This window comes from Ammodytes marinus (assembly GCF_949987685.1).
Source record: "Ammodytes marinus genome assembly, chromosome: 23".
NCBI classification, from domain to species: Eukaryota; Metazoa; Chordata; class Actinopteri; order Uranoscopiformes; family Ammodytidae; genus Ammodytes; species Ammodytes marinus.
The window spans coordinates 17,629,264-17,640,974 of record NC_137227.1 but is presented as its reverse complement, the minus strand read 5'-3'; the positions used below and the strand labels follow the sequence as shown (position 1 = coordinate 17,640,974).

At 39.8% G+C, this 11,711-nt stretch overlaps 1 protein-coding gene across 1 annotated transcript; it reads right to left on the bottom strand.

Annotated features, from left to right (window-relative positions):
- Positions 1–397: 397 nt before the first annotated feature.
- LOC307268981 (serine protease 27-like) lies at positions 398–8,655 on the bottom strand (the record flags this gene model as incomplete). Its single annotated transcript, XM_080051802.1, has 5 exons — positions 398–844; positions 1,229–1,356; positions 1,550–1,815; positions 2,486–2,648; positions 8,598–8,655. 5 exons carry the CDS (start codon positions 8,653–8,655, stop codon positions 398–400), a joined length of 1,062 nt encoding a protein of 353 aa, XP_079907928.1.
- Between the last annotated feature and the right edge of the window lie 3,056 nt (positions 8,656–11,711).

Here is an 11,711-nt window from a genome sequence, read left to right as displayed (position 1 = left end):
AGATGTGTTCAAGATGATACGTAGAAGATTGAAACACTTTACATCAACACATAACTTGTTGTTTTTAATGAAAGAAATAAAAAGGGTAAAGGAATCCCAATCCACGTTCTATCTCATACTTCTTTACGTTTTGTTTCTTGTGGACAATCCCAGTGTTTTACATTTTTGTATATTTTACTACATGAAAAGAATGCTAAAATGGAGCCTTTCAGATAGGGCTGGAAATTGGTAATGAAGAAATTGGATAGTGGGAGAGAAAAAAAAGCAAAGCTTTTTTAAAACAATTAACCATGAAAATCACTTCTAGTAGATGCCAAAAACACAAATTTGAACCCCAATAAATTAGCATAATACGGCCCCTATAAAGTCTTACGTAGACAGATTCACCCTTTCTTTTTCACACCAGCGCATAGAACGAAAGAACCAGAAAACCACCGAGTGAGAAGAAGTGAGTGAAGTGGGAGAAGCGGATCAGGTTTTCGCCACTGGCGAAGATGCTGCCGCCACCTTTACCGTCCTCGGTGGTGGTGTGAGGGGGGAACTTGGTAGTGTGAGGGGGGAACGTGGTAGTGTGAGGTGGGTATTCGGTAGTGGGAGGTGGGGCAGTCGGACAGGTGAAGTGTGAGTCGCTGTCGTTTCCCATGGACCTGTGGGTGATGAAACCTGGCAAGCTGCCGTCGTCGCTGTTGCTGGTTTGGTTAGTGACATTTCTGATAAAGTCCTCGTACCGGGACAGACGCGTGAAGCCACCGGGATCTTCGCCGCATTCCTTACCGAAACTCGCAATCCCAGTCCCGACCCAACGATCGAAGGTTTTGGTCACCAGCGCGCCCCCTGCGTCTCCCTGTGGATCAGGAATTGACAGAAGTTGATGTCTGAATTTCCTTCAGGATCAATAAAGTATCTATCTATCTATCTATCTATCTATCCATCCATCCATCCATCCATCCATCCATCCATCCATCCATCCATCCATCCATCCATCCATCCATCCATCCATCCATCCATCCATCTGTCTATAGTTGTTGGTGTAGGATACTGATATATAATTCTAAAGTCCGGCTTTTAAAGTCACGACAAAAATATACATTATACTAACCACTACACTATGAGCACCTCCCTTGAATTTAGATTGTTGTTAAGATCTTTAATAACAAATCTACTGCTTTATTTTGCTCTCTCTTGTATATTGAATAGTAAAAAAAATCCTCTAAAAAGCGGTGCTTACCCTACAAGCATCCTTCCCTTTGGCCCCGGTACACATCATGTTTTCTGTGAGTTGAGGATAGGTGCATCGGCACTCGTTGTTTCCCACTATCCGTACATTCACCTCCTGAAGTATGTCAGCATATCTTCCTAAATGGAGATTTTAAAAAATGGAGATTTTCAGCATGTTTTTATTAAGAAAATGTTTCATAAATTACAACTACCATCATATGAACAGATCCATAACCTTCAGAATCGTGCAATTATAGAAAATTTAGTTGATGTGCACCTTTAAGACAAACTGCAATGTTTATCTGTAATATGTACAGTTATGCAATCTTACCGTTATCAGTGATCCCCCAACCAGTGACCCAGCTTTTGGTCCCGGTGTGGAATGTGCTCTCCGCGGAGGCTAAGCAGACTGGCTGTATGTAGTCATCGAATTCCACAGGGGACGAAAGCTCCAGGAGACATATGTCATTGTTGGGGCTGTAGCCATCATAATCAGGATAGCATTCAACTCTCTCAACTGCCCGATAAGTTTCATTGGGGTTTGGACTGGACTGGCTGTGGCGGCCCAGATACACCGTTATGTTCTCAGCTTTTTCACTTTTTTGAAGACACAGAAGTAAAATTGTTAGGTTTTTGTTAGAACCTTCACATTAGTAGCTTCATATTATCTTGCTTCTTCCCCCTGATTGTGATTGGATCTGAAATGGTGCTGTGTGTGTAATAATGTGTATCTTGGCATCATCTTATTGGTGAATGTTCTTAATTGCAACGCTCCATATCCACACATCCCATTTTGGAGAATTTACAGAAGCTACGGTGGCCTTCAAGGACAAGAAGCTAGTTACCAGAGATGGCATCATCCACCACCGCCTCAACTCTTTCCACAATAACGAAGTTATTGGGAGCGATGAGGTGAAGATGTATTTAGTTATTTGGCACATTTCCAGCAGACACCCACTATTTATAAAAACGTATAAAGGCCGTAAGTTTGTTCGTTCTGTGCTACTGTTTAAACATGGCGGTACAACATGGCGGCCTCAGCGCCTCTCTCCCATGCACATATTAAAATGCACATTCTAAGGAAATAAAGAAAAAACTTTTATTTTCAAGCGATGTTACACTTATCATGAGAGGGACGGGTAAACACGGAGGGTTGCAATCTAGAACTATCACCACTAGAAGGTGCCAACTATAGTCTGCATTACATTTTAAGACCTGTTGCAAGGCAAGCTATCAAACCAAAATCAAAGGAAATGTTGGCCCCTACTATATAATGGTGAAAGCATTCGTCAGCACCCAGCTGTCGGAGATGAGGGACCCTCCGGCGATGTGTCCCTCCCTGTTGTGTATGTCCACCTGCCAGGGCCAAGCACCTGGAGAGGAGTCTTGACCTCCTACAATCCTGGTGTTACGAACGGCCATGCCACATTCTGATAGATGATAAGAGAGGTAAACATTGGACATATGTATGTGACCAAACTTCAAGTGCCGCTACTCATGCAATGAAGTCTATGTTACATGAATAATGTTAAAACAACTTGGGAAAGATTACAGAAAAAGGTCATGGTTGTTAAAAGTGGAGTCAGTGATTCTGGAGAACGCTTGTTGTCAAAATCACTTTTGGTCAAAATCAGTGAATATCTCCTCACATTCTGCTACCTGTCCGTTCTGCCTAGTCCATGCAAATGGGTACGTCAACAAAGGGGGCCCAACATAGCTATAGCAACATACCCATTTACAGAGCCTAGGCTGTGTTTAAAGACTGGATTTTTTTCCCCAGTGAACACACACAGAATACGGAGAGGAAGCGGATCGGAGAAGAGATATTCACTGATTTTGACAAAAAGTGATTTTGACAACAAGCGTTCTCCAGAATCGCTGACCACACCTTTAAGTTAAAGCAGTAACATTTAAATACATTTTAAACAGCCTCATGTTTCCTCTCATAATCATAAATTACCTTTAACAGCAAACGAGACCATCAGTGCAAATAAATAAGTTTTTATATAGTTTTTATTACTGCGTTTGATCTGGTCGTACACCCAGTCCGATTTTCGGTTCACGCGTGCATGCTCTATGGTCACATATCTGTATTGGTCGCAGATTTCAGTGTGGTGCAGGAACGCGATTTGAGAAGCCTATCCCTCCAGGTGAGGGAAGGGGAGCATGAGCCTTGTTTGAGACAGTTATTTGTCGTCATAATGACTGATAACGGGGCTGAACCATCAAATAAAAAAGAAAGAAAATTCAATGAAGAAAAGCTAAAAGGGAGAGTGATAGGCGGGCGGGAGGGCGTTGCCAAGCAACATATACACAATTTCACGGAGCGAACCTAGACTGCAGTGTTTACTCCTAAATGAATGAGCGGTAGCCTACTAAAACACAGTTTACTTTGCCTCACCAGCATCATCAGATGACCATTATTCATCTGAAATAGTCATTATTTACAACAACATAAACACATTACCTCATCGTGATCCATACTAACTGCCATCTCTCGTTCATTTGCTTTGTGTGAGGACACGGAATCTTTCAGCTCCGTGAGAGGTGACACTGCATCAACTCATTGCAATCAGGTGTGTGTAGCACTGACTGGCATTAGTTGATGCTGTGTAACCACTCTCACTGAGCCGAAAAGAGTCCCGTGCCCTCACACTTTCAACACACGGACATGCACTATATTGCTTCCTGATCATTTGAATCTTGCACGCCCGGCACGAACTAGAAAACAGCTTCACGACAGCCGGCGTCGTAAAAATACTACCGCTTTTGTCCAAAGGAGCCGCCAACGTGCCATTTTACTCGTAGTGGCTTTAAGGGAAACATCTTATCCACTCTTCTCTAGAGCGAAAAACTATATAGGGGAGAACGGGGGAATCTGAGGCATCGGGTAATGTGAGCCACCCCCTGTATCTAGGCAACGGAAAACATTTGTGGTCATGTGAGATATATGTTTGCAAGCCCCTCTAATTTCCCCATGGCCCTGAAAGAGAGGACCTCATGGTGCTATGGTAAGCATGTTTTTTTCACCAAAATAGGTATTTTGCATATAAAAGTAAATTTTCTTGCTGTCAACTTAATCAACTGTTGTGCCAAAGCAAATGTATTCACGTAGAAACACTTCTATCATATGTGTTGCTGAACTACCAACATATAAAAACCATGTGATGATATTAGCTAAAGATTAGCCTGGAATGCTAAGATAATAGTTTTTTCTCAAATTGTGGTGGTGGGGGAAAGTGAGCCAAATGCTGTGGGGGAAAGTGAGACACTGTCTCACTTTCCCCCACCATGAGGCACAAGTAAAGTTTAGTCTTAAACATATTTTAATGTAATATTATATAACATATGTTTTATTTTAATGTCATACACATTGTAGAAAAGCCATCATGCCAAGGAAATACACCAGGAAGACGACCTGGGGCAACCACACGGAAAGAGCACCTTCTCATCTTTCCCTGTAACCTTCAGGGCTGGAATGTAGAGTAGGCCTAGTTGTATTGTATGACAGGCTGATGTTACAATCCAGTTGGGTCTTCTCCTGTGTTCTGAGTCCCAGGCTGTTCTCGCTGGTACTGATTTTCCTATGCTTTGACCCCCAGACACAAGCTGGCTCTAAGGGTCCTGTGTTCTGACCCCCAGACTGTGTTCTAATCTAACTGGTTCTATCTTTCATTTGAATCTTATTAAAACCTTTTGAATTATAATATGTTGTATTTGATTTTGTTCAGAGTTACTTTCAAGCGTTTAGAAAATGTGCATTGCTTAATTGACCAAACCCAATAATTTGTTTACTAGTCCGACATTAGTTCTGGAATGTGTGGCTAGCTTTCAGGATTCTAACTGTTACATCGTCTGTGTCTTGATTCAGAGACCACGCACTTGGTAGGACGCAGTCTCGCGGTCTATGAAGGCTATAGCCTATGAAGGCCGATTTTAAGGCCGGTTTTAAGGCCAACGAGCCTTGTTAAATGAGACGGTCTCCGCAGGTCTCGGTTTACGAGCATTTCCGGTTTACGTAACAAGCCGTTACCTTGCGTGACGACTCGCCGCTCCTGTGCAGCCTAGCAACCCTGATTGCTGCCAACGGAGACAGCCCTGTCAACGGAGGAAAAAAGAAAAATAAGTTGTCTACCAGACGAAAAGAAAAAAAAGTACAAGAAAAAAAGAAAGGAAGATAAAAGTTAATAAGATGGAGCAACACGTTGCTGTTTTGTTATTTCTTATTTTATTTTATGCCATCTCTGAAAAAAACGCAATGAATCTTGGGATATGTTGGGCCGCGAAGGATCCATCTGATGCAGCCTTCAAAACCGTGAAACGAAGGCTGCATTTCACGACCGCATATGAGGAGCCTTGCAAGGAGCCTTGCAAACGGGACAGCCTTTGCACGCCGCTATGACGCAATCGGTCTTCAAATGCAGCCTTCGTAGGCTGCAATACCCATGCAATACCTGAATCAAGACACAGCCAATATGTGTTGTTATGGTAGTTTCAGAGTGGAAAAATTAAGTGGATCAGTTTACCCCCAGCTGGTTCACTTTACCCCCTTGATTTTACTGGTATGTCTCAGTTTACCCCACAGCTGGGGTAAAGTGAGCCACATGACAACATTTTTTAAAACAATCATATTTTCACTGCCCTTTGTCTTGAAAAAATTCTGCTAATGCCCATTTCTAGGAAACATCCTGAATTAATGGGAAATTTGTAAATTTGAATGATAAATCAATTTAGCTCGCTTAGAGGGAAGCAAATGTAAAAAGTGGCTCAGATTACCCCGTTCTCCCCTACTGTATTTTTATAATTTTTATTTTATTTTTATAAATGTATAAATTTATTAGGGCTGTCAAATTAACGCGTTAATTTTGATTAATTAATCACAGAAAAATTTACGCGATTAAAATAATTAACACAGATTAATCGCACTTCTATATTGCCCTTTGACCCGGTGCAAAAGAGGTGAGGCGATAGCGGAGCTGCACCTGTATCTTGCTGACACGGCCCGCACGGGATTAAAGAGTAAAGAAAGAAGCATAGAGAGGGCTCTATGGATGTGTTATGGGCTGCTCCGTGCAAATAAACATGAAGGTAGGAATACGTCTTATGTTACTCTCCGCAGTGTCTGTGCATTATTGATTTAGTAGGTGCCTAATTAACAATAGGTTCAAAACAGTATCTCTCAATCTTCCTGTGTCTCACTTTTGTTTGCTAGCTGCGATCGTCTCCTTCAAACGGACACCCGCCCCCTCTCACTCTTCCAAGCATATGCCTGTCTTTTTTCCTCCTTTGTGTGTGTGTGTGTGTGTGTGTGTCAATATGTTTGGCTATGAGAAGGACGGTGAATGAGTCGGCATAGGCTATGCGCACCGCACCTGTGGCAGTGCAGCGCTGTCTGTTGTGGGAGATTGACAGTAATTTAACCTGCTTGTTTTTTTGTGTTTTTTTTCGGCGCTAGTAGTTCCTAAATTTATTTAATGTAGTAACCTGGCTGAGAGGAGGAGACAGAAGTTACGAGAGAGAGAGAGAGACGAACGGTAGCCTATACAGTTATTTATAAACAGGCATAACAGTGTCATATAAGTATGCGATTAATTTAGATTAATTAATCACATAGCCTGTAATTAATAAGATTTTTAATCGCTTGACAGCCCTAATATTTATATATATATATATATATATATATATATATATATATATATATATATATAGCAAAGTGTAAACATAAAACAAATAGCAAATAAAATTGAAGAAAACACAAGAATATACATTTAAAAACATGTATACAGTATATATAAAAAAGGGGGTGGGATTTTCCTACTTAACCACCTTAATAGGTGCATAAGATCTTCACTATATTTACCATCCATTGTTTATACAGCTGACAGGAGGAAACACAATCTGAAGAGTAAACTTGTTGAGTCGGATACTTACTTGGCAGCGCTGGTGGAGAGTGAGCTCGTGGAGAGTGAGCTCGTGGAGAGGGAGTTTGACAAATAAGTGAACTACCTAGAAAGATGGAACAATAAAAAACAACATGTCACGATGAAACAGACAATGATATTCATTAATAGTGATAACACACCCTCTACTAACAAGAGTCAAGGTCAAAATTATTTCTATAGCACATTTAAAAACAGCATCAGTTGACCAAAGTGCTGTACAAGATACAATACAAAATAACATACATGAAAAAAAAAGTCAGGAGTGTCAAAGTCTCAACTTGTGGCCAATGCAACAAAAGTGAGTCTTCAGCAACGTATTAAACTGTTAAACTTTAGAGGCATCCGGGTTCTATTCATTCACACACAGTCATACTGGTGGTGATAAACTACCGCAGTAGCCACTGCTGCCCTGGGGACAACAAGAGAGTGTGAAATGTTTTGATTTTAGTTTTTAGAAAAACCAGAGGAGCCACATCGGGGCTGGTTTGTTTTTCATTTCTTTAAAGGTGCAGTACATGACACACTCAAATACCAACACAGGAGCGTCAGGGGGACAGGTGACAGGTGCAGTGTTTAAATGACTAAAATAAATTATAATAAGTTGTAAACGTTTTGGCACTACATTTTTTAATTGAAGAATTCTGACCGATTGCATGAAGGTAAAAACATTGATTTTACAATCAACTTTTTTTTAATTCTAAAACTACATAATCAAATACATACTGGAAGATTATTGAATGTCTGTTGAATCTTAACAGCTATAAATTAAGTCCCAAAATCCGCACCCTCGACGCAAACCCTTCTCAACTCAGATTCAGATCCACTTCTGATTTGATTGACATTATCTTAACTTTGGCAACGCTTTTCTTCAATAACCCACACTCGCAAAAGGGGGAAAAGATAGTCCATGTTGCACACCAAAACAATTCAACAGGATGACTAAAGGTTCTTCTTTCACACAAATTTCCAGGTTTTTCAAAAATCGCAATTCATTTTTCAGCATTTAAGCCAGTTATTTATATACACAATGGTCTAGGACATAAGTAGACCTCAGAAAACAAAGGCCTAATGTGTTCTGAACATTTCCATATAAAACAGTTTGGTATAATTTATCTTCTTGCACATTTAAAATAGGTATTTATAGAAGTATGTAAAATTGGAGAAAATACCCCTAGACCTCAGAGGGGAACTAGTTGGACGCTCAGACTGCTTTGAGGGCAGGGAGAGACCACTTTGCTTTTAACATGCACTTGCAACTACATCATAGAATCGATCATTTTGATTTTATTGTCAAAAATTTCGAATTTAACAAAGTTTGATAGATATTGCCAAATGTGCATATTTATTAAAAATGTATTGATAAAAAAAAATCAAGTAATGCAAAACATAATGTATCTATTTAAGTTCTTGGTAACTGGTCAAATCTGTCTGTCTTACCTCTGGTTGAGAGAAGGATCACCGCGGTGACACCACACAGTAACTGGTGGAGAGCCATTTCGCCTATGTCTCATTCACTCAGTCCTCAACCTTTTAATACCTTATTGCTCATACTCCACCCACAAAATAACTCAAACTTTGACATAATCTCGTAAGGAGAAGCATCAGGTCAAACATGTTTTTCTTGAATCCTGTGTCTGTCCGCAGCCGGCAGGCTAGTTCAAGCATTGATGGGACTTATTCCAAGCTGGGTCTTCCTAAGGGCCTGGCATTAGCTCATTTAAACATCTGCAGATTGAGGAATAAAACACATGAACTTTTGGGGGCGCCTTTAGCTCAGTTGGTAAGGCGTCCCCCTCCCGGGCCGGGCCCAGCAGCAGACCCGGGTTCGATTCCCACCCGCGGTCGTTCTCTGCATGTCACTCCCCTCTCTGCCCTATTTCACCTCTGTCTCTCTGCACTATCAATAAAGCATAAAAATGCAAAAAAAAAAAAAAAAGAAAAACACATGAACTTTCAGCGAAATTGATGGACAATGGAATTCATGTAATGGCTACAACTGAAACACATTTGGATAGTACATTTGATGATTCATTGATATCAATTGAAGGTTTTTCCATGTTCAGAAAAGATAGAAATAGATTTGGCGGGGGCGTGGCAATCTACGTGAAACATCATATACCAGTAAAACTAAGACCTGATTTGATGAATGACAACATTGAGGCATTGTGGATACAGGTGCATTTACCCCATACTAGCCCAATACTGATTGGTTGTTGCTTTAGACCACCCAACTCTAGAATAGAATATCTCAATGGAATCTGTGATATGTTTGACAGAGTTGCAGATGAAAATAGAGAAATGTACTGTCTTGGTGATTTTAATGTGAACTGGTTTGAAGATGGCTGCTCTATGAAGAAAAGGTTGCTTGATATGACCAATACTTGTCATTTGAGTCAAATTGTTTCCATACCAACTAGGAATGCTCTGAACAGAGATGGAGCTCAATCATCCTCCTGTATAGATCGTATTTATACAAATGTGCCTGACAGGTGTTCCAAGGTAATGTAATTGTTAGTTGGCTTCAGTGACCATGACCTGGTTGCTGTGTCCAGAAAGTCAAAGATTCCAAAAGCAAAGTCAAAGATAATCTGTGCTAGGTTTTATAAGAATTTCAGCGAAAATGCTTTTTTAGAAGATGTCAAGTATGCTCAATGGTCTAAAAGTCTGTGTTGAACCTGATGCTGAACAATCGTTAAATATTTTTATGGATTTATCACAGGAGCAGGCAACAACAAAGGACACTGTCACAGATATCGCCTATGCCCTGAGGTGCAGTAAAGAACTGGTCAGACATCCTTATGGTGTGACACCTGGGTTTGGTCAGTATGTTCAGTATGTGACATGAAACTCATGGAACATTTTTCAAATTGTACCTGGCTGCTCGTGTCAACCTGAAGACATAGGTCAAAGATGTTGGACGTTATTGTCCCCAAAGGGAAATTCTTTAACACAAAAATGTAAGTTACGAATTTAAACCTCTTTGTAGACTCAGGAAAATAACAGAGTAATAACCCTGTCCACTTTATAAGAATGAAGAATAACAACAAAAGGTACACCTGTTTTCTGTTTTACCTGAGGGGTCCAAATACTTTTCACAATTCATAGAATAACACCCAGACACAAGTAGCAGAATGACTCAGGTAAAATAATCCATATGCCAAAACTGTACAACAAAAACAATATATAAAAACCAAATTTTGTAACCATATGGCACACAAAAAAGTAAAGGAAAGTAATGCATAATTGTATTGAAGAATTACATTTATCTGATGTGGAGACACCTGAATTCATCAAGGATTTTTTTTTTACTGTAACTCAAACTTAAAAAAGCTCTTCAAGACTAGATTATTTTTGAGAGTAATCTCTAGCGAACACTTGGTGAATGTTTGTTTATGTTTATACTAACCACATTAATATTTGTCTCTCAGAGCCAGTGCCCCGTCTAGCTCATTCCCCGAAACGTCTAAATCGTAAATATAAACAGCTATTGGCTCTGAGCCAGGCTTTTTAAAATTGGTTAGCGACTTTTTTTCAGCGTGCCGTGCACACAGGACGGACATAAAGCGGAGGGTAGCGGAGGAGTAGATATTGGCAAGTTTTAAATGGTTATAGTGAATATTTCTGTTAAAAATAATGTTAAGCTTAGTTAGGTTCTTGGCCTCTGAAGACCATGGGCCCCCCAAGGGCTGGGCCCTAGAAAGCTTTCCCACTTTCTACCCCTTAGGGGCGGCCCTGGTAGAAACAAAGCTCTGGTAACAAGAAAGAGCAGTGGGTTGTGAATTGTCCTTTACTATTAAGTCCACAACTCTGTTCTGCTTTGCAATCTAGCTTACATTCCCTTATAGTTTAGTTTAGTTTATTTCGATCAAACAGATTCATAACATTACATACACAAGTTAAAAAAATTAAAATAAAAAAACACAAAAGAAAAACACATAGTTGTCAATTTATACATTATTTCTTATAAATAGTTTTGATCGAAAAGGTGTAGGCTGAAGCCTTAGCTTATTGCGCCTACCCTTTTTACATTGTTTATTTATTCATTCATTTTTCGTTGGTCCCTCAGGATTTTATTTAATTATTATATATATAAATATATTTGTTTTAATAATTATTATTTATTGTAAATATTATTGCTATAATTAATTCCTGTATGTTAAACATATTACATGTAAAGTTAAAACAAAATAAATCCACCATACATATTCACAGTGCCATTCATGCCTCACTTTTATATTTGTTAAGCATCTTATTTTTCAGTATTTTTTAAAATCTTTGTACCGTGTCACATGTTTTAATTTCTTCATCCAAGACATTCCACATGTTTACTCCTTGTACCGATATATACACATTGCAGCCACTCAGAATGTTTGTCAGACTCAGTGACAGTGTGGTATTGATGGTACAGAATATGATGGTGTGTAGGCCTACTAGAGCAGGGGTGGCCAACCAGTCAGAGACAAAGAGCCACATTTTTTACTGTGTTACTGCAAAGAGCCACATCGTACACACGGGTACACACAGTGGCAATTCCAGGAAATTTTGACTGGG